Source organism: Agelaius phoeniceus, chromosome Z (assembly GCF_051311805.1).
Source record: "Agelaius phoeniceus isolate bAgePho1 chromosome Z, bAgePho1.hap1, whole genome shotgun sequence".
NCBI lineage: Eukaryota > Metazoa > Chordata > Aves > Passeriformes > Icteridae > Agelaius > Agelaius phoeniceus.
Window position 1 is genome coordinate 56,983,603 of NC_135303.1, and position 24,467 is coordinate 57,008,069.

The 24,467-nt window shown below is 39.2% G+C and overlaps 1 protein-coding gene across 2 annotated transcripts in view; it reads right to left on the reverse strand.

Annotated features, from left to right (window-relative positions):
- The window catches only part of NTRK2 (neurotrophic receptor tyrosine kinase 2), a 197,471-nt gene that overhangs the window by 42,078 nt on the left and 130,926 nt on the right, over positions 1–24,467 (reverse strand). For both annotated transcript variants that reach the window (XM_054651801.2, XM_077171951.1), the window contains 3 exons: positions 11,285–11,415; positions 5,543–5,715; positions 1,848–2,082 (listed from right to left, as the gene is read on the reverse strand). In XM_054651801.2, the coding sequence (XP_054507776.1) occupies positions 1,848–2,082; positions 5,543–5,715; positions 11,285–11,415 (539 nt within the window). The remainder of the gene's footprint in view (positions 1–1,847; positions 2,083–5,542; positions 5,716–11,284; positions 11,416–24,467) is intronic.

Here is a 24,467-nt window from a genome sequence, read left to right on the forward strand (position 1 = left end):
TTAAATGAGATCTTTTCAGAGGTGCCCAAAGACTATCCAGGTTACCCAGGATTTCCTGGACTACTGCTTTGTCTGGGTCATGGGTATTGTTCTGAATTTGTGTTTCTGTGGGTAGAAGCTTTGCTTGAGTACTCATGTGCAAGACTCGAGGATTAAACCCAGATGTGTGTGATCAGGTACACTGATGTCTCCAGGAAGGCCATATGACTACTGAGCTTCTATCCCCTTTTGCAGGTAGCTTTTATGCAGCAGGGGGAGTTACTTTTTTTTTCCAGAAATAAGCAAAGTATATGTTCCAAAATGTTGCCTCCCACTGTAACAACCTTTGGAAACATGTTCTGTCTTGCATATACATTCATTCTTAAGTGTAACAACTGACATGGTAAACACTGAAGTATGGAACAGAGACATGACTTCAGTCCCAACAAGTGGTACAAAACTGCAATATGCAAAATCAGATGCAAAATCAAGAAACCTTAACCTCTGCTCACAGGTGTCCTTTAAAACACAGAGAAAGTTATTACCATCCTGTATATTTTTTTTAAGCTATGAAGTGCAGTCATGCTTGTTTTATGTTGATCAAATAATTCAGAGTGCCAGTTTCCAAAATAACAATATACAAGAGGAATCTGGATATGTTTACTAAATACTAGGTTTGTCTTTGAAAGGAAAGAAAATTAACAGTGAACATTTACAGTTAAGTAAACTGTAAAGTAAATTAATAGTACCTTATGAGCTTTTAAGTGAATCAGCATTCAACAATAATTTTCAAAAGTGTAGCATCGTCTACCCTGTCCAGCCTTAGCCAGATGTGGAGACAATCTCTTCCCAGGCATCCCACCAATACTGATGGTGAGGTGACACTTTCCTTTAATAACACAATCCAAATTGACTGGCTAAGAAAGTAATAATGAAAAAGGAATAAGAAATAAGGAGTAGAGAGGCAGATACAAAACATGTGCTTAAGGATGATGAGATTGCCTTACAGGATAAACTCTAGGGTTTGTAAATGATCAGCTTGGTCATGGATTGCCTTCCCCAAGCCACAAACAGGTTCAGTTCCAATCATGAAACTACAAATGTGATAGCAAACAGCAAATGGTATCAACTAGATGACTTATCACATAGTACAAAGACTGCATCAATGACAGCATTAATGCACTCAGTTTGTTTAGCCCAGCAATCTCTGAAAGCCTTTGCAAAATTCAGATCACACTTTATGGCAACCAAGTTCAGGAAAAGCAGTCAGAATGAAAAGAGCATTGGGCTACTCTTATCCTCTGCAAAACAGCTCTTCAACATTAAGAAGAAGGACTAAAGCCCTGGTTTAAGGCAGGAAAACCTTTCAGGTGCTCAGTATAACAAACTTCTCACCTAATCTCTTATTGAGTAAAGTAACTGGTCACTGCTGCTGCCCAGTACTTATTTTTCCTCTAGTTAACTGATGCATTATACAACTGCTTCCCAAATTTACCATTTCCATTTTTCTTAGCCGTATTTAAGAACATATTTTAATAGCTTCAAAGTGTTGGGCAAAATTTGATTACCCTTTTTATCTGTTGTTTCTTCTTCACTTATGCCAAGAAAACGTGCAAGATTTTTGCCCAGAGAAAAAGACCTTTCTGTGATTTAGAATCTAAACCCAACATATATAAACAACAAAACATGACAGACTACTCTGATTAACTCTCCGAGTTTACCAAAACCTTTAAATTCAGAACCAGGTTCTCCATATGCTAGGCTCTAAATTACCTGACAGACAGATGGTTAAGTATAAAAGCAGATCAGTCACACCAATGTGGTAAGAGGATTAAACAAGGCCTAGCTTATTATAGCAGTTCACTTACCCGATAGTAGTCTGTGCTGTACACATCTCTAGACATCCCAAAATCCCCAATCTTCACCAGTAGGTTTTCACCAACCAGACAATTCCGAGTAGCAAGATCCCGATGCACAAAGTGCTGTGATGCCAGGTAAACCATTCCAGAAGCAATCTGCTGGGCAATGTGAAGCATCTGGGATTGGGTCAGCTCAGCAGGACGGTTGCCCTCTGCCATCAGTCCTGCATCTGGTCCATGTGCCCTGCATGAAAGCACAATCTAATAAACTGACAGGCCACTTGTGAGGTGGTGAAGTGAAAGGCATCAGTGAGTGTCAGCCCACACAACTCCATCAAAATTGCTATAAAAATAGGGAAAATTTTTTGTCTTGGCTTTTCTCATTTACTGTTTTCCTTTATTGATGAATGATAGGTGGTCTGAAGAGCACTACAAACAGGGTATATATTACTCAAGGAAATAAGGCATATGTGCTCACAATAGCGCCCATCTGTCAGAAAGCATCACCTTTCTCCTGTTCCATTCTAGTAATCTTTTCTGGAGAAAGGCTGACAAATGAACCTGCTTGGGAACCAAAGGAACATCTTATCACTCTGTAAGACTGTAAAACAATTGAGAGAAAGTCAATGAAGTAACATGCATAACATCACTTTTCCTGTGACTGGCATTCCTTAATTTCTGCAGGGATACAGGCCATTGACCCTTCCATCTTTTCTTAAACAAGAAAGAGCTAACTTCTTTCCCCATTTTAGAAACAGGGACAGCAATTTTAAATTTATACTTCTAATTTCCTATCCAAATGCACAGCAGGAAAGAATTTTTGCGTATTTCATCACCAAGGGTGAGTTCTGCCTGAGATGGGAATCCTTCACAATAGGAAGAGGATACAAAACACACGCTATTTGGAAAAACAAAATGTCTTCAGAAATATGATGTTTTCAAGACCAACAAGTCTCTAAGAAGCAAAAATCAACTGATTAATGAGAGTACTTGTATGCACTTCATCAAAACCAGAGATATTTTTCATTAGGAAAACCCAGCGAAGTACTGGATCACATAAGCTTTACCCATCTTAACTATGTGAGCCCTGGTATGCCTGTACATCCTAGAACCTTGAAGATGCAGATATAAACATTCATATGAACAATGTTTGCAGGAAGAACTAGTAGCTAATCCTTGTCCAGTCAATGAGGTAATCTGGCAATCACTACTCATGTGATAGATTTTATAATGTTCTAAATATCCTTTTCCATCCATTCTATTTTTCTGTCTTTTCAGACGCCCTTTTTTTAATTCCAATCCTGAAAACTATTCTTTCAAAGAGACCACCTCTCCTCTTCTCTCCTCAATAGACATGAGGCCTTAATTTTTCTCTAGGGTAAGGGCGCAGGAGTTTGGAAAAGATTTTCAAATTAATCAAAATCTGTGAGATCAAATCTGACACTACCAATTAGAAATACGATATTAAAATTGCCCCAAGGGAAGAATTTCATGAGCAAAGTGACAGATGTGAGAAAGAAATGAAGGAGGGTGTGCAGCATTGCTGGGACTGTAGCTGGTACCAGGCAAAGCAACTTTCTGCCATGGGGTATGCACAGGCAGCCATTCATCTGGTCTAGGTTGATTGGGGGCAGGAATAAATGGGAGGACATGAAATATCCACCTAAAACTCACTAGCAAATTCCTATTGAAAAGTACTGTACCTTTATCATGCATGGATTTTTTTAATAAGTGTACTCAGACACAAATCTCTGACCTGCTAAATTAAAGAACTTTTCATCTTCTGCTAGTTTCCCTGAGGACATGGTCTGTATCTAAAGGAATTTGTAGATTATTCCTAACATTCCAGCTTGCTTGTCCACTCGATGCTGGCCAAAAATGAGGTGATTTTCAGTGTCTGCAATGGCCAGGGATATTGACAGATATTCTCTGCAGCCACGTCATCCACTAGTCTACAGACCAAGCCCTGGGCAGGCACAAATTTACAGCTTTAGTCCTAGATCTGAACAGGCTTTGGCTGCATGCAGGCAGCCCGGCTCATTTGGGTTAAATTTTCAGATCAATTTTTCTCCAACAGCCTTTGGTGGCGCTGCAGGGTAAGAAATATGGAACAGGCCACTTTGCTGTGAACCTCTGGTCTGCAGCACAAGCTGCAGAAAATGTGAGAGGAATGACAAATTGGAGCTTAGGTTTAATAGCTTGTCCCAGCATAATCATTTTATGTTCTAAAGACAAGGGCTGATTAATAGCTTTTTTAAAAGTGAAGGCCTTGAAGTAGGAAATATACTGTCTGCTAAAATACTTTTCTGTACAATAATTCAAAATCAGAGTTACAATGTAAGAAAAAGCCAATCAAAAAGAATCAGGCGTAATAAGCATTTCTTATGGAGTAAGAAATTATTTCTCATCAACTGAGAATCTGGCTTCTTCTAATGGAAATTCAGTGTTCTGAAAATGTACTAGGATGGCAGCTAGGGAAACAGCAGTTCTCTCCTGATTCACAGCAGAAGACCAAGCAGACAAACATAAATGCCCTTAATTCTAAAATATACTTAAATCCTTTGCCAGAGAGACAACCATTCTGGGAAGAATAGTAGTGTTTGTTCTTCATCTCCAGTTCAGATCCCAGTTTCTCTGTCAAACCTGTTAGCCCTGCCAGTAAGGGAGGATGCTAGTTGATGTCATTTGTTTTATGGCATGGCTACTTTTTCAAGAGGTACTAAAAAGACAGCAAACTCATTTCACATATGCTATCAGAAAATGCATAAATAGCAGCATTAGCAATCATAGTCATTTCAGTTATATAGAAAATATTAATCCATTTAAAGAGACATCTATTTTGATTATTTTACAGCTTTGTTAGAGATATCTTCCAAAATGGTGGTACCCCTTGCTGTCTTTAGCAGGAAAGACGTCTGTACGTTGAAATATCTTTGTGATATTTATTGATTTTTTTGATAAAATTACACACTAGACATTGAAAGAATATCTCTTATTTTTTAACATAGAGCAAATGACATCTCTTAACTGTTTATTTTTATGTCAAAAAGTGCAGGTAGAAATGACACATACATGAGGCCTTTGTTCATAACTTCCTGGATCATGGGTTACCTATTATTGTGAACCTTATGTATCATCTATTTATTTATAATTGCTCTACCGACAAATTTCAATTTCCTATGCACATTCCTGAACAGCTTTATGAGATAAAGCTCTAATCTGAACCCCAAAGTGTAGCATTTTCCAATTCACAGAAGTTTCCATGGCTCACAGTTTTCTTGCTGCATATTTATAGCAATCTTTCCAAAACACTGAGAAGAGGGAAGAGAAAAGGGGTTAGTCTTCAGAAGCTCTCTGACACCTACAGATAGCAATAAGTATTGAGTGGGATTTTCCAAATGCTACCAGAAAGCCTGTAAGAAAATCATTCCTACTGTAGGATTTATAACCACACATTTCAGAATACACGGAAATATATTGGAAACAATATTTCTTTGGTACAAAGCTTGATTTAATGGTAATTCCCAAACAGTCAAAGAAACAGAGCCCCACATCCTGGTACAAAAGACAAGAGTCTTACAATTTTTTTTCCTACGTGTCTGCTTTTTCCAGTGGTAGCTATTAATTTCACATTAAGTACCAGTAACAGCTTCCTTTTCTGCCCACTTTTGGCTCAGGATCACAACACATGTTCATGGATTTACCTGAGGAATTTGTTAAGATCTCCATGCTTCATATACTCGAAGACCATGATGAGTGGATCACCCTCAACACAGACACCATAGAATTTGACAATGTGCTCATGTTGCAGGTTAGTCAGCAGTTCTGCCTCACGGTGGAAGTCCTTGCGGGCATTATCACTGGCATCTTTCAGTGTCTGGTGGAGAAAATAAAAATATAAGGAAGGACAGATGTTCACAGAAGGTAGGAAATATGTGGGATAGCCCTGTAAGGGTAAGATAAGGACACAGTACAGCATGGAGGATGGAGGAAGTACTTTCTAAATAACTCTTTTAGAAATGCAGATGTGATCTGAAGTGCAATTAAATAATGGCAGTACAATTTTCATTCTCCTGCCACATGTTATTCCAAACAAACAGTTTTCTTGTAAGAGAATGTATGAATACTTATGCTCTTGCTGTGACAAGTGTTTTCCAAACACAGAACAAATAAACTGATCTCATCCCAAAAATATACTAGTACACAGCTGGTTTGTATCCTTGAGCATTTAACTCAAGCAACCCCTAGTATCCTGCTGGTATTTATCTTTCTTATTATTTCTTTAAAATAAAACTCTGCTTGTTTAAAATACATGGTATTAATGTGGATCCATTCTTTATGTACTGCTGATGTTAGTCCCTTAGGTAGATTTACACAAATGTCCCTAGACCAGAATAACCTAAGATTTCAGCCAAAAACTTCTTTGAAATTCTGTAAATCTACTCACATGACTAAGATTAGGCATATGTGTAAGTAACTGAAGGTCAAATCCTAAAGTGATAGACATGGAGGAAAGCAGGTGCACAGAGGAATTCTGGGGCATCATTGGATCAAATAGGAGGCTTAAATGTTGTATAATGAAATAATACTAATTTAACTGTCACACATAGGCAGTTTCTTATTTCTCCTTACAAACCACATTTCAAAAGCAAGAAAACAATTTCATGCACAAAAAAAAAAAAAAAAGCAAGTTCTGACACCAATTAAATGAGGAATAATTATAATTGACAATAAACCACTAATAGTCTCTGTAGTCAAGAGGTACAGTGGTTTGCTATACTAATTCAAAAAATATTTCTAAAACCACAAGAGAAAGATGGCAAGTTACTAACATTCACAATTTATTCTTCACAGAAACTGCTGTCTGGGCTCTGTACCTCTGATTTTAACAATACTTAGGTTTAATACAATGGAAGATAAGACACAAAAGTAGTGGTGATGTTTTAACTAAAGATGCCTTTTTCCTGGCCATCTAGTCCCTTTACTTTCTATCCTGAATTAATATGTAGAGCATGAGACCAACAACACTCACCAGAACAGAAACAGAGTAAGTTGACACTGTCCAATTGTTCTGCCAACAAACTGAGTTTTTAGCAGCAGTAGTCATAGTTTGTTCAAGCTTTTTGTTCAATAGTGACAATTCTGTCCACTTTTCTAGTATTATATGTGTGCATGTGTGAAGAAGAGGCTAGAAGGTGACTGTTGGAAAAAGCACATCTTTTACTTGTGATACCGCAATCCTGGGTCCTGAAAACTGAATAGCTACCATACTAAAATTCAGATGGGGGGACAAGGACTAGGGCAGCATGGACTGCTGCCTTCCAAGTTCAGGGGACTTTATTTGTGGATTTCAGCCTCTGTGGATCCTAGAAGCAAGAGAAGGCACTCATGCCTTACATGTCCCTTCTCTGAGGAATGTACTTCTGAATCTTAACATACCTTCAGGCGCAGAATCCTTTTTTCCATAAGCTTTGCCAATGATGCAACAAGGATATTGCTTCATCAAGGCTTCACTAGCCACAATATATTAGTATACACAGCTTCCCACTGGACATCAAATTTGCTTCCCACTATGGGCTACACACAATCACATCTGAACTGAGTGAGGGCTGGAACTGAAGTGTTTTCCGATACTTTCAGGCTCTGGGATGATGCTTTAACATGATGCAGGCAAGAACACACAGTCCAGTGTATCTTACATATACTGAAATCACTTGTAATAATTCTGTTGTCACTTGCGTTTCCTCTGGTAGTTTCATATATGAAGAAATTGGACTGTAATTATTCTCAATAACAGAATTAGAAGAAACAATTAATACAAAACGCATTTTTAAATACTAGCAATCTGGAAAAAACTGCCAGGGAGAAGCAGAGGCTGATCCTCTTTCTAGCAGGCTCTTTCCCTGGAAAGACAGTAAAAATGCTGACAGCTCTGTCCTGTGAGGATGGCATATTGTACATTTGAGAAGATGCTTTTTATCTCACAGAAACAGCAAAATTATCATATGACAGAGCAGTTGCCATGGCAATTCCACATTTTCTGTCAAACAGCAAAATGCAGAAAAGTCTAAAACTCAGGTGAAACTCATGCAGGGTTTCTACTACCATGGGCTGACTAGAATTTCTGTCACCCACCATTGCAAAATCTCCTTTTCATTATTTCATGCAGTGCACAGAATAGACACAATGCATGAGAGAGAGCTGGCACAGTCAGGCAAGGAGGAGACTGGAAGGTAAAAAAATTAATAAGTATGTAGAATTTACATAGAAATGACATTGACTAATGCATTTACCTTGTTCTCAGTACAAGAAAAAAAGAAAAAAACCAAAATAAAACCCTAAGAGCACAAAGAGAGGAAAGACATATTAATTATTATTATCATTACTGACAAGAATGCCAAAGCTCTGCATACAAAGCACTTTCACCAGTCGACAGGAGGTTTTCCCAAGTAAGATCTGAGATTCAATCATATGTGCTTTCCAGCCACTCCATGTGCCCTGTGCTGCCCTGTGCTCTGCAGTGAGTGTGGGCTCTGACATCACTCTGTCTGACACCACCTGTGCCACTCTGACACCACAGAGCTGCCTTCATGGGCAAGTCAGAGCAACAGCAGGAGGATGGGGCTGTCACCAACATCAGCAGGACTTGGTAGCCAAACTCTCAAGGCAGCTACATGACTACTACTGTTACTTTCTACTGTTTCAGCCTTCCCCTACAAAATAATTGCTACTGCTTCCCATCAACATACGAGACCTGACTGGTATGTTTCCTCAAGAAATGAAGGGGTGGTTTTGAGTCTTCTCAGAACTGAAGGTCTGAAGAGAATTGGAAATCTTTGGTTTTCCTGTGCAGGTGCCATGGAAATGTTTTTGATCTCACACACATAGCAGTCTGCTAGCTGAGAAAAACCTCCCAGGGGAGCCAGAGGCAGCTGCTAACCTGTGCCTTGTCAACCTCACCTCCTGCTCTGGATAGGCTACACTAGCATGAGATTGTGCCTGGGATTCAATCCTATGACGAGACAGTATTGAGCCAGGCCTGAACAAACATAGCAAATGCCCTCAAGAAAACAATAATTTTTCCTTCCTCCTCCCTCTGCTCTCTAAAAGTGCTTGATATGATGTGCTATGGGGGCAATGCTAGTCCAACACCCAGGTTTTGTCCTATGAAAAGTATTTCCAAGCACTCTGTGTTATCTCCAAAAACCTCACACTAATCAAAACCAATTTAAACACATTGCCTTTCTCCTCTTTAAAGGAGCAAAAGCTCATGCTCTTTGGTATTTTATGCTAGGCCTGATCTTTTTTATCTTCGCAGATTTTTCTGGACCTCTTAGCTCCTAAATAATTTGCTGCAGCAACCTCAGCATTTTGGATACCAGCTGACTAATAAGAAGGGAACATGTTGAGTTCGAAGGAGGGATGCTCAGGGCCAGGGATGAGCAATGCAGTTTTCCAGCAACTGGCAGGCACAGGGAGCTGACAGGGACCACTGGCCAACCTGACCCCCATTGCGCGGTTGAGGCTGTGCCTGCTAGCTGCTGAAATCTCCCTGGTACCACCTTACTCTTCAGCAAGAACCTAGGTCCACAGGCTCACCAAATATATTTTATAGTAATTGGTGTGTTGCTGAATGATGCTGAAGCTCTCTAAAGCTGTTGTTGTGTGTCAGGAGGAGCTGCCCATTGCTGCTGGAATCCAGGTCTGCTCGTCTACTGCTAACTCGGGGATGGAGTCCAGACACCTTCCTTCACTGAAGTGCAGGATAGCTGTACTCCAGTGGAGGCTCCATCCCTCGACCTCTTCTCTGGCTGAGGGATACCTGCTATCTGAGGTTGGTAACCACAGTGAAAGAGACAAGCATCAGGCAATTAACCCCTCAGTTATGTGAGGACAGTACTGACTGGCTCAGTTCACCAAAAAATTTCCTCTGTGACAACAGCTAGCGTTACATCTTTAAGAGCCAATGACAGAAACATAAAATGGGAATAACCGGTTCCCAGAGGTAATTCTTCCCACAGCTGCCTGCAAGATTCTTATTAAGGACACTATAAAGAGAGGATTTGATAAAAAAAATATATAAAAAAACCAAAATAGTATGAGAAATTGCCCAGAAAATGCATAGATTTGTCATCTAGGTCTACATATGGAGACATATGTACCTTTAAAGGCTGAATACTCTTCCATTTGATTTACACTGAGAATGAGCAGCAGAGAGAAAGTGCAGTGCAGCCTTTAACAACAAAAGTGCTAGGCTCCATTTAGACAGGAATTTCAAAAGGAACAAGTAAATGGAAATACTTTAATTTTGCTTTAATCAAGCACTTCCCTAAAGTGATAGAGGAAAGGCCATTTCCATGAAACCACTAAAATACAACAAAAAATTCATTCAGATCTAGTTTTGTCATCTCCTATCTCTTGCTTTTTCCTGTCTATGCTATATCGCTTCAGGGCTTAATTTTTTTTCTCACCAGTCAACATGACTGAACTACTCCAAGTATCGAAAAGCTTATAACCTTTGCAAATCCAAAAACCTATATTTGATGGAGCACTCTACAAGACTATTCTCCTTTCATGTTCTTCCATTGTCAGATTCAAGACTCTATTTCTTGTTACCAAATTCAAAAAGATGATCTACATGATTTCTTTTACTGTGTGGTTTCCTCCAAAATGCACACATGGTTGCCTAATTGTGACCTGTCAGATAAAATTATTTTCTGGTCACTTGGCATAGCCCAAATTCTGGACATCTATTCCCTCTGCACTTAATGAGATATTTCAAATGCTGGACACCTCATTTAGTTTTGGCAGAATGTTACAGATGGAGATAAAAGATTGTTTTCAGGGAAAGTTTTCAAACTCTGAGAGTGTAGTTTCACCAATACTGTTTTCTAGCTACATCCACAGCTAAGGCCAACAGCTAACCTCAGCTCTTGGATTTTGGGGGGAAAAATAGGGCTTTGTGCAGAGAAGAAGGCTTGGTCTCCAAGCTATATTAATGAAAACTACCCACAGACAATTTCAGTTGCTGACTAAAAGAATGGCACAGTCCTGAAAAAGAAAGCTGATCTTTGCCTAGCAATTATACACATAACCTATTCACTTAGCTAGTAACAGATTTTTTTAGACACACATATATATTACATGCATTTTTAATAACCTAGACATTATTTTTCATTAACTGTTCTTCAGACAGACCATAAAAGATTTTGCCCCCTTGTGATGCAATCTGTTTCCTCCCTTTCCTTATATGATTCAGGTCTCATTTTATAATCCACAGCAAGATCAAATACCAAATTCTCTTAACACTCCATTAGCCTTGTGAACTCTTCTACATGTTCAGAACAGTTACACTGGATTATGGAATAGGAAAACATGATAATTTACAAATAAAACAGCATTAGTTGCAACCATGAATTAATAATGGTAATCCTAGACTCTTTTACCTTCACTGCCACCAAGATCTTGCCCTGCTCAGGACACAGGTTATAGCATTCCGCCAGAAAGACTTTCCCAAAGGCTCCTTCTCCCAGTTCTCTTTTAAGAACAATATTGTGGCGCTTGATGTGATGCACAACTGTAAAAGGAGACAAAATAGAGGTCAGAAGGGAGCTGCAAGTTCAGGATGGGATGGAGCCCATGCTTACAGCCACATGGAGATAGGATTGCCTGTAAAGTAGGGAAGGAATAAAAGAGCCCACATGTCACTCTTTACCATTTCCTGCAAAAAAGACTGAGTTTATACATTTGTATTTGGAGGGTAGTGCATTTTTTGGATAAGAAGACATGGAATTAAGAGTCATCATGGAACAGGCCATTTATCATCATGGATGTTAGGATGACTGCTGCAAAGCATACATAAGACCTAATGATACTTTTTAAAAAACATTAAGACAGTGAATCAGAAAACAAACAAAGCCTTTCTCGCACCTTTTCTACTTTTGTACCTTTAACAATAGCAGAACTCTCCTGTCCAAATCAAAAAAGTTATAAAATTAACCTAAACCCAAGGTGTCCTCTAAGAAAATTAACCTAAAATTAACCTAAACCCAATGTGTTGCATTTCAACTAAATGCAACTTAACAGTCTGGCTTACTTACTACTTGTAAGCAAACCACTGCTTTCCCATGTTTCTCACAAACATGATTTACAGTATTGATCTGAAGTAAAAGAAACAAAAGACGGACAAAGGTTTTAGTCCACATAGTGGACAGAACCTTAGTTCAACTGCTTCCCAGAATCAATTGATTCAAATCCTGAAGCCCAGGAACATTTTTTTGACTTATTTTACATTCTCCTTTCAGCAAAATCTTCCATTAAAATCTTTAATATTTAAAATACTGTACTAAATTTTGTAGACTACATTATCAATTTACAATGTTCAAGCTAAATAAAGCAGTTCTAAGGGCATTTTAGCTGCCAATAGGGTGGACAGCTTGTGTTGTTGAAACTGTACAATCCAGACAGCATCTGCTGATGAGTTCAACCTCAGTGCACTTAGCTGTCTTTGCAAACGCTGAAATTTAACCCTGCCTGGAAGAAGCCCATTTGCAACTTAAGTTCTAAACACAGCAAATTAAATAGCAGTGCACAGGCATCAGGGTGTCTTTGCAAGGGTGCAAATCCCACCTTGGCTGCTCAGCTGCAGGGACCAGGACTGAGCCCTGACAATAATTTAGGATCTAACCAGATGCAGACTGACACCTGCCTCCATACTTGGTCACAGGCCTATTCCAAACCAGGTGACCACTTACAAAAAAACCACCTTGCCTCCATGACTAAAGGAGGAGTGCTGATGATAACACCAGTAGGGAGAAATGGCACAGCCTGTCCCTATTTCTATCACCAGTATTTGGAGAAAAGGACCACAGCTTACATGAGAAGAAAATGTGTGTCCCTAAGCCTACAGAAACCTAACCTGAGCACACCGCATGTAAATACACTTCGTTTCCCTGTGTGTGGACATGAGGGAAATCAGGTGCTGGAGCAGGCTCCAGAGTGAGCAATCCAGCACACATGTGCCATCTTGAGGTGGACAGACACCTGAGGGACAGATCTCCACCAGATGAGCTGGCACCTGCCAGAAGGCCCCTGGCCAATGGGCAAGCAGGCTCCCCGTGCCCTGTGCATAGAGGGGCAAGACTGGATTCTTCCCACAGCCCACCAGACTCACCAGGCTTCGCTGCTTTCCCCACAGATTGTGGCTGCAGGGGGGATTTTCATAGCCTCCTTTTCCACAGGCAAGTCTTCTAGGAGAGGCTGCACATCCCATTAGGTACATACGAAATGAGACTGCACAGTAGCTACATTTTTTGCTCTTGTCACATACTGGTCTAGCATAAAATTAAATTTTGTCATGGTGATGCTTTATTTGGCCAGCTACCTTAGGAGGTCCCCTGCAGTCAGTATGAAGTTGCTTTTATTTTCATTTCCTCCTCAGCACTGGCTTTGCAAGAAAGGCTCAAAATGCAGTCAGCATAGGCCTGAACCAAAACACTCTTTTTCCCCATGGACACAAGTTAACCAGCATCGCTGGCCTCTGCTAATACTGGTCACAAGGTGGACCAGCAGAGCTGAAAGACTGCTGCCCTGGCATGGCACCGGAGCTCCAGAGTGTGGCATGTCTCATCACCTGAGTTTTAAAAATTATTGATAACAAATGAGTGCTACCCACTATCCCCTAAAAAACTTACCATCCAACCCTGCCTCTTGCGGAGTTCTCTTTCCCTCTGCTTTACTAATATTGCCAGGAGGATGCCTCTGTTCCTTTCCCAGAGGGGAAAGGCAGCAAAGGCAGTTTTTAATTTTTTTCTGCCCACAGCTGCCAAAGACTCGGTGATGAAGGCAATCTGAATTTTGTGTGGGTCCTCTCAATTTTGAGCCCATTATACTGCTAACGTTTGCCCCAGCAGTACAAAGAAGTTTTTTTGGGAAGCTCCTAGAGGACTTTACAAACAATAGAGTAAAAATAAATAAAAACCACACTCAATACTTCTTGGTAGTACACTTACAGCTGCTGTTAAACACTCATATAAACCAGGCATTCGAATAAACAATCCATCCCATAAACCAAACTGTAAAAGCTGAAACACAGCAAGGTGCAGAAGAGATCTGCACAGAATGTATTTGTAACTTGTTATGCTCTATCCATTACTGTTACCTTTTTGAACTGTGCTGAGTTACCAAACAAATAAAAAAACTACAGTATGACTAAATGGGCAGACCTTAAACATAAGAACAATGTAACTAAATCAAACACATATGATGTGATGGATATAAAGCTAAGGAAAAAATCCATTTAGCACATTCAGGGCCCCAGCCATAATGACACTGTCTTAAGTGGGAGGATACTTGAGCAGGAGATACACTAGAAAATTCAGGTCAAAATCTGCTTTCAGTTACTATCAGGATAAAGCAAATTATCTCTGGTAAAGTCCAAGAGATTATCCTGGATTTACATTGAAGAAACAATGCAGAATTTGGCCAAAGAGGACATAAACAAAAAAGTCATCTCATAACACTGTCTCACAAGAAAAGGTACACAAACATTCAAATGACATCTATGTATCTCCTTCCTTTGATTCTAAATGGCAATGGCTTTTGACCTGCTATTTGTACTTTTAAGAGCATATAATCTCTGGTTTTAAATCTTAACTGATAACTCTAAAAAAAATAGGTTTCATTAAGTTGAAAGCCAAGCAAGTTGAACCTTGCTTCATATAAAATATGAAGCAAGACAAAACAAATTAAAGAAGGGTAAATGCTGAAGAGAGGCTGAATTAAAATAATACCCATACAGCTAAATCCTTAAAAGCAGGGGGCTCCCGTGGATGACTTCAGGGAACCAGAGACAAGAGGGAGTACAACTGCAGAAAAAGTCTCTCTTCTCATCTCATGTTCTCAGAAGCATCTCACCAAAAGTGTCGGACCTTTAGGTATTTTACTCACTAGCAGACAGTATGTCACACTGGAAATGATGCAATATATATTTCCAGGTATGAGACTGCACTCCCTAGGTGACCTACCTTTGATGGTGAGGCTGAACAGAGAGGGTCACACCACATTCTGGAATTAGCTCCAGCAGAATAGGCAACTCAAGATCACCTCACCACATTGAATTCCCTGAGTTGGATATGACTGAATCCAGCCAGGGACAGCAAGATACAGTATAAATTATTAATATCTTTTTTGCCCATATTTAAAAAATGAAATATGACAGAGTGAAAGTGTTCCCCCTTGGTCACAAACAATAGGTCTTAACATTTTACCACCACATGTGACCATTATACCATCTAAGCTGACCTTCTAAACTATATGGAGCATAATATTGAGCTGAATGACTTGTATGTGGCAGAAGACTGCCTCCAGAAAGAGACTGTGCCAGTCTTGATTTGAAAGTCTGGACTATCCCCTTGTTTTCATGCATAATCATTTCATTGCTTATAAAAATGCATGCCTTTTTCTTTGTCTCTCCATCATTAACTTATCTGGCTTGCATATGCCTCCTTTTCCTCCTTTTGTCTTTAGGGGACTTTCTCTGATAGTTTTAGTAGCCTTTTCAGGTTTGGTATTAAACACATGTAATCAACATCCTTCTTGCCCTTCTTGGTGAGGCAAAGAGACAGAAGTTCCTTCCCCCAGGAAAGCATTTTCTTCAGTTCACCAGTTATTGTCTTGACTTTTCTCTGGAAAAATTTTTTAAATATCCCTTTAAAAGAAGTTGTTTCCAATAGATTTTTTTCTGACTGGAAGCCACTCTCCACAAGGTTGTGATAAAAACATAAAATCAGCTCCCTATATCTCTTCACATCCATAGATTACACTAGTCCTCTCAAGGCTGGACTTCCTAAGGAGCACAAAAATGAAATACTTATGCAGTATTCATGTGAGTGTCTCATCTTGTAGACCTCACCCAATCACATTATCACAAATGTTGTAGGTTTCAAATGTGTTCCCATCTACCTCATGAGAAGAGCAATGAGATTCATGAAGACACTGAAACCTGGACTCACTGACGGACAATAAACAGACAACAGCTGACAGGCATTACTGCTCACTGAACTACCAACACTGTAAGATCCTTTTGTGTTGCACACAAATTATCTGCTGAGTCTGCTTCTGAGGATACTGTTCTAAATTTTGCTAGTAGTGTGCATGTGGGACAGTCCTGATGCAATTTGTTGTACCAGGGCTCTGCAATGAGAATGAGAACCTTCAAGGTGCCAAGAAACCTGGCAAGGTGATATTATAAACATAATAATATCTGCATAAGTAAAAAGCAGTCATAGAAAAGACTCAGCCTGTGATGTGATGAAAAAAGTTTTGCAAATTTCTTAATTTCTTTTCCCACTATTTCTATTGCAATTGTGGACTGAACTATTTCCAAACCTTGCTAGAAAAATACGGGTGTAAATGGCCAAGTGATTGTTTAGATAGTGTATCAAATTTTTACAGCATTTGCCACTCACAAAGAAGAAGTTTCTGCTGGAATCCTATAGAAGAAGGATACAAATTTACTACAAAGAGCATGCAGCAAGTCTAGACTGGTGGCTATCAGATTATGCAATAGCAGCATGTCTGCAGTTTCTACAAGCTATTGCCAGAATAGAAATTTTGGCTTATTGAGATATCTACTCTCTAACACAGCAAGAAAAGCCAACAACAATGCCTTTTTTTTTTTTCAACCTTTTGACTTGTCAGCCTTCCCTGGATGCAGAAATAGGTCAGCTCAGTTGTATATTTCTGATTATTTGATGCATTTATCCCATACAGCATTCATTACTTATTATCCTGTATGAATTTTTGTGTAGTGCTATTGTTGTTTAATTTTTACAATGTAGCAGCAACAGTTGCTCACGTAAGGCTCATGCCCAGCAGTTGTAGGTACAAATGAACAATGTTTTCATGTCTAAATATAAATACATTTTTTGTTTATGTAAATGTGTGTGCATATATAAATGTTCATATATACATATATTTGTGTATGTACATACACACACACTATTATGTATACATATATATAATAGTCCCCAACTGAGAGCCAACTCACACCTTTTCAACTGAAGTAAAATAAGCTGACAGAAAATCTCCTCTCAGTACCTTGGTACTCTGCTCTAAATGAAAGGTGCTGGATGGTACCAGCTATAGAAAACTGAGTAGGGAGGATTCACAGAACAATAAGGCCAGAAAGTCACTTTGGCCTTGTCACATCACCTGTGCAAGTCCATCTTCTGAAGCACTTTGAGTCTTGTTTTGTGTCTTTGAAAAAAACACAGAATCATTCAAGAGCTGTAAACCAGTTATCTCTTGGGTGGCCTTCAGTAATTTGTCAGGTTTCTTACAAGCATTAGATCCTAAATGGGCTTTAAGGAAGGAATGGCCCACTTAAGTTCTAATGCCAGGTTGAACAAGAAGTGATCTTCCTGGATGAACTGGAGGAATTTATGAAAGACAAACAAGTGACTGTCAGGGGAATGGCATAATTCCCAGGCACTTACTTCCCACTTGTCTGGAGTTACATCTGGTAAATCAAATAAATCTGTGATTGCTGCAGCTTAACCTTTCAGTTGCTTTGTTTACAGCTTAAATCCTCCCAGGATATATATTTAAACCCCAGAATTTTTATTTTCCTGGTTTAGAATTAGGCTTCCTTTTGTAACAGAGCTCTGCAGCACCTTGGAGGGTGCCCAGTTCTCGCCTGCCCAGCAAGGGCACCACAGATCTTGTCCACTGTAAACTCATTTTGCTGTAGCTGGCATGCTCTTCTTTGTCCAGAACACAAGTGTTTACTGTCTTTTGGGGTTACTACTTGATTCCTGGTGAGCCATTTTACTTTACTCTTTTTTTACAGTAATTTATTTGGTTTAGTTGACCAAGATCCTGTCAGCTTGGCTATAGATAGCCATGATGCCGTAATTTATTGCATAATTTATTTTGAACACCTATGTTCAAATAAGCATTACTTAAGGATAAATACTAATAAAAATGCTATCATTGTCTTAAATGCATGAGTCTGATGAACTTAATTCACCCTTCATGGAAAAAAAATAAAATAAACAGTTTATCTATACAGAAACTTGCCCATGCATATTAAAACTGAGGTGAACAAGACCCTCAAGCAAGCTAAAACTGATCTTTTGCATGCTAAAACAATTGGGATAGATCAGAATAGCTGAAAGCCTAATTTGGCTGTTTTCAGAAAAAGTACCATATATTAATCATCCTGCATTTCTCTTTCTATGATGTTTCCAGCCTACTAAAAGCTTTTCAGCACAGTACAGTAAATCAGCTTTAAGCAAAATCTGAGCTGGAATTTGGACAAGAACTGCCTTTGCAGATATGTATACACTTAATTTATAAATGCCAATCTCAATGCACTTCTTCCAAGAGGTTAATCACTGTATAACTTAGAGGTTTTGTGTGTGAGTTGCTGTGTAAAACCTGTTAGTATTATTTTATGGGGGCAAATCTGATCTTTCATATTTAACTGGAGACAATGACCTCAACATGAACACCCTTCCTGTTCAGACTTGGAAATCCATTCCCTCCACACGATGCTAATCTTTAGGAATCTTCTGTATTACAGAAATAGGAATACTTGGCAAAGGATGGGAGAATACCATGTAGCAAATCTCATATAATAGATACTTGCAGAGGGAGAAGGGCCAATGAACACACTGTCTTCTAAATATTAACTCTTTTCAATCTCTATTTTCAGAAACAGACATAGGCTGAAAGGCATCCCAGGACGCAGGCCTGAGAAGTAGGACCTGAAAGAAACTACCTCCAGAGATGAGACATATTCAAGCTTAGAGTAAATGGGTATAAAGGTGAAATTCAAAGGAGATTGCAGTGGTTTTGATCACATTTCTCTGCTTTGCTTTTTCTCTTCTCATTTTAAAAGGAAAAGGAAATAATTTTGTGGCTCTATGTTGCAATAATGAGTGATGCAGGGACCCCAGGCAGGTGCAAAGGAGTGGTCTTTATTGTTACTGCTAGGTAAGGCTTTATAAAGCCTTACCTATCGGTAACAGCTCTACATGAGGGAGTATAGAAGGGTTTTACTGATGGCCTTTCAAAACTAAATATGAAAAGCAAATGGAGCTTTCAAGCTTGTGAAAGAATTAACCATATGCTTGGCTCACAGTGGAAATTCTATTCCCTTTTTTAAAAGTTAAGCACATACTCAATCTTTATCTTTTTCTGAACTATCTGAAAGACAGCATAACATCTGATCAACCATGTTACATGGGTAGGTCTGCCCTTTGGCAGCTAACTGAAAAGAGAATATCAATGAAAAAATCATAGCAGCATAACAGAACCCAGTCCTATAGATCACTTTTGAGCAAATTATTTACCCTTTTCTTAAGTTTTTTTTCCCGATTCCTTTTACAGTTCTATCAGGCTGTACCACACTGTGTGGCTTTCTATAAGGAAACCCGAATCTTACACATTTTTACCTTATGCTTTGCTTTCTTTTAGCCAGTCGAAAGCACAAGGCTCAGTCTCTGCCTGCTTCCTTAACTGTACACAGCTAAGGCTTTGCTGCTACATGGTTGTTTGTTCTTATGATTCTGTGCGTACCTCTTTCTCTCCTGGATGTTGCTGTAAGTGGTCTTTAAACACAAAGAAACATTAAAGGTTTAGCCATTTCTGAGGAGGATCCCCAAGTGACAGATAAAGACACTGGATGCTGCAAACAAACAAATTATAAAATATTCCTCAACCTGCATTATTTACTAGAAAACAAACTCATCAGAATGGAGAAATTACATCTTGAGTCTTCCTACACTTTGAGATGGCAGTAACATCAGTTCACCCTCTGTCCTATGGGGACATAGAAGGGGTTAGCATTATATGCCTGAGCCTCATGTGACAGGAGGGAAGACCAAAACATCATAAAAGGTGAACAAACCTGGACAAGCAGCTATTCTCTTTTACAGACTTGCTGTCCTTCAGCATTTCTGCCTTCTTCCATGGTGAGGTACTTGCTCTGCTTTTGTTTCAATGCTGGACTGGCGCACCTTTTTGTTTTGTAACATGCCATACACAGAAGCTTATGTCCCCATAGGGCATTTTCCCCTTGGCCCTGCTACTGTTTCAGAATTCCAGTGCTTATGATGTAATTGGCAGCACATAGGTATGCAAGGCACACCCAGAAAATTCATCTTCACCACTGGGCTGTGACAGATATCTCTACAGCAGCCACAGTGCAGTCAGAAGATTATTACATTGTACTACCTTCAAACAAAAAGACCTTTTAGGTCAACAAAATGGATTCACAAAGGGTTTGCAAGACTGAACATGCTGGGGGTTTTTCAGGATCAAAGCCCTAACAATTGCAAAGAAAAGATGACTTTTCTTTTGTCTTGTTATAAACGCACTTGGGAAAAAAAAATTCTATGTTCCTACACAAGCATAGCGCATGCCTAATTTTTCAAGTTTGAAAAGACCTTATTGCTTATTGCAAACCACACATCACCTCCTCTGCTGATCCAATTCTTCTCTCCTGTATCCTCCAAAGGACTAATATAATAAAGTATATGTTTATACAAAACAAATTATTTCCTGTGTAAAGGCCATGAAGTTTCTTGTCTGGGTGATTTATCATTCTTCAGGGTCTGACAACCTTCCCAAGTCCTAGGCAAGGATGCAAATTACACTGGACCATGCTCCTTGCATTGACCTTTGCAAGCAAACAGTGGTACTCCTACCTGGGCATTATTTGTAAACTAGACTAAACTATAGCCCAGCCAGACTTGAGAACACTAAAGGTTTTTGTGTTTTTTTTAAAAATAGCAATGAGATGACAACCTATTCTAATTGTCCTAATAGAAAACCTAGCCTGCTCCATGATAAATTGAGAAAAGAAAACTGTGACTTGTCAGTGGGAACAGGAAGACTTTCTCAGATAATTTCTTCTGCAGGAAAAAAGTCACACGTTTTCTCTTCTGTCTTGGTTCAGCATGTTATTTTCATGCACCATGAAAACAGATCTATATTTCAGACAAATAAGGAGGAATTCTACACCTTTGGTAAAATAAATTTGGTGAGGGAGGAAAAGTCTTCATTACATTCAGCTCCTTGCAACTGATGTGCACAATATAGAGGCTAGGGCCACTTGTCCTTTAGTGGATCATAGGCAATGCCTCGCTCTGTATGCCCCCATGGCTAGGGACAGCCAGGCACCAGTCACTCAGTCAGCCCATGGTCAGTCTGTCAAATGCAGGTGTGTTTAAAGTAGGGTCAGAGATGTCTTGGTTCCACTGCAGACAACAAACCCACAGGTCTGTTTGGTATCAATAAGGGTTCCTTCAGACTCAGTTTAAGTAAGGCCTTTGTAAATTCTCACTAACACATGTAAATCCCCTCCCACACATCAATAAAATTTTATTTTAGAGAAAGAGAATGAACACAGATACATTGATCAAAAGTTACCTATACAGCATGTCAGGAGCTAATGAAAAACAAAGATATATACTCCTTCCCACAGAGTCCAGTGTGATAACAAACTGCCAGAGCCCCAGAACCAACGGTGCCAAAAATCCACCACCAAATGGATCTTAAAGCTGTGGCCCATGTTGAGGTTGAGGACAAATTCAGTCTCTGCCAATATGTTTTCACTACCTATAAGCATCTTGGCTTGGACTTGATAATTATAGTGTGCTGAGCCAACCAGCTGTCACTAAGGAACAGGAGCTGCCCAAATGAAGCAAAATGCATGGATGTTTGCTGCTGATTTCTCACACAATAATGAACCCAGCTACAGCCTTTTGAGGCATGTAAAAGTTACTGCATGAGGCAGTAGGAGATAGAGGGAAAAAAAGAAGAGGAAAGGGAAAAAGAAAGAACTTTGAACATTTTGTTCCAGTCAGTTTTCATGAATGAGGAAAACACCAGGCATGATTCAATCAAAGGATGCCCTCCCAGAGTCATGCTGTTGCTGGAGAAGTGGCCACTGGGCAGACACCCGAGACATTTATTTCCCAAAGCACACAGACCCAGTCTTTGCTGAAACACGAACCTTCACTGATAGCAGCACACATACATAGCAGGGCAAACAAGAAGAACGGCAGAAACGGCTGAATGAACTTTATTCAGGATCTGACATACAATGTCAGTAAAATGAATGCGACCTAAAGAAGACTGTTACACTTATAACAAGACTGAGTTGGCAGCTTTGCCCAATTAGTACCAGTTCATTTTATGTTGATAACTCGTATACACATATGATGTTCTGTAAAAGCTTAATAGAAGTCGCCATAAATCATAGTCCTTTTTATCCCCTGTGCTCTTTATATTTGGAAAGTACTTTCAGTTGAATCTTCTTTAATACTAGTTGTAGACTGAAATTAATGCAAATGTAATTCTAGGAGTCTCTGCAAGACACCAGGAACACATGGACCAGAAAGGTTCTTTTCTCAGCCAGCATCTATATGACTACTGCTCTTAAAAAACAAAACTGTTTTGTTCCAATTACTGTACACCATGATATTTACAGCCACTTTAGCCTTCACAGAACTAAGATAGGCAAAATGTAGGGGTTTTCTCCCCTTCCTCCTGAAGTTCAAGTTATCTCTGAGCAACAACTGCCAGTTTGCCTATGTACTCACTCACCTACTTGGGAAACATTTTAAGCAGCAGTAACCGACACAAACAGCTGCTACATTTGTTGCACTCGAATGGCAGAGTACCCCACCTGCTTACCAGTAAAGGAGACAGTAAAAATTGCCATGATTTTTACTCTTACCAGTAAAAAGGCTGAATTCTTATCTCAAGCTGCTTGAACTGACAGTTGCAGCCAAGGAAATGGGTGTTGTCCCTTGATATGCCCCTGGCCTGCGCTTAGCTAAAACACTGAAGCCAAGATGTCCCCAGGGTGGCCTAACAGAGCACTTTACAGGCAGTGTTTGTTAACTGCTGCCTCCTGCAAGACCACCACCAGCAGGAGGGCAAGTACAGACTTGCTTTTGGGAGGGACATGTCTGAAGTCTGTAGTCAAACCTGAGGGATACTTTGCCTCTTGGTAATCTAACATCCACAGAACGGCCCTTAGGCAATTTCCGGGCTTTTTGTTTCTAGCCTGTCATTCAGAATTTTAATGAGGAGGAAGGGTCAGAAGCTAAAATAATTATTTATAAACCAATGTCAAGATTTGTTGTGTAGTTTTTCTAATGTTTTCCCATATACAACTCTAAACTAACTTATAGACTAGTGCATTCCTTTCATCATTGCTTGTCATATTTATTCTCCTTTCTTGTAATATTTTCTTCAGTAAGAGAATGGTAATTCAGCTACATGTTCCAAGAATATAACAGACTCTAACTGCAAAAATAGCTATTACTGATTTTCATTTTTCCTTACAGAGAAACTACACAGAGACAACATTGTTTGCTTCTGAAGACTACACATACACACACACATACACACAGATTAAAAGGTATTTATCATAAGCATTTTGGCAAAGAACTCTTATGAGGCTTCTGCTGAGTGAATCCCTATATGACTTTTTCCCCACCTTGAAAATAAGGCCAGAAATGCATACCTAGCTGTTTCATAATAGTAGTGTTTTGGGTTTTTTTTAATATTAGTTATTTTCTACTTGAATAGTGTCTCAAAGCTATAAAGCATAAGTTATGTATTCATTAAGATTCTTACTTGGTTTATTTTGAAAACAATGGAACAAACTTCTCACTGCCATCTTACGTTCAAAATCTCAACTGGGAAGTCTTCAGATATGAGTAGGACTGCAATAAATACTTCCTTGTAATTTTACTGATTCTGACCTCCTTAAAGTTCATTATAATGCACTCTAAAATAAAATAAATTGGCAATACATTCAGAAAAAAAGCTTTTAAAACAACACTACTTCTCTTGCATTGCATTCAGAATTGTCTTGTATGCCATGAAAGTAATCCTCACTCACAAAATGGGAGCTGGGAAAACAAGTGGGGCTCTTCCAGATTAACTATCACAAAGAGAAACTGCTGAAGAAAGCAATTAAGAAACCCACAGCATCCCCTAATTTAAGACACATTATTAAAAAAAAAAAAAAGAAAAAACTTGCCATGAACAAAGGAAAATGTGAGGTCTGCTGCAAGCTGTGCCCTAATTCTTTGCTTATTCCAGTCTTTCTGCTGTTAGTTTAAAGTATTTTATGCACTATCCTCCATAAAAATAAACAGGTAAACAGGTCCTTGGGGATTTACATGCCACAACCAGCACTTCAAAACTACTTGCAATAGCTCTCTTTCCACACCTTCATAGATGTAAACAAATGAATATTTCTGAACAGGGGCTACGGGTATCATTTGCCTTCATACTGTGCCAAGTGGCTTTTGAAATGCCAGTTGTTGTGGAAACTGGGGAAAATGGTAAATTGCATCCTAATGAGGGCTATTCTAGCTAAGCATTGGGACAACATCATTGAGAAAAATCTCTTCTCAATGCTGTTTTAAAAGGTATTTTCCTCCATAATTTACCAAATTGAAAGCTAGGACAGTAGCTACAAGGAAGCAGCTTGAAAAATCTGCATTGTCCTTGCTACTGTCCTAAAAGAACCATGCTTTCACACAAAGACCTTGCTGGAAGCCCTAGGTAAGCAGAGCTGTGACAAATCCTGCTCCAGCA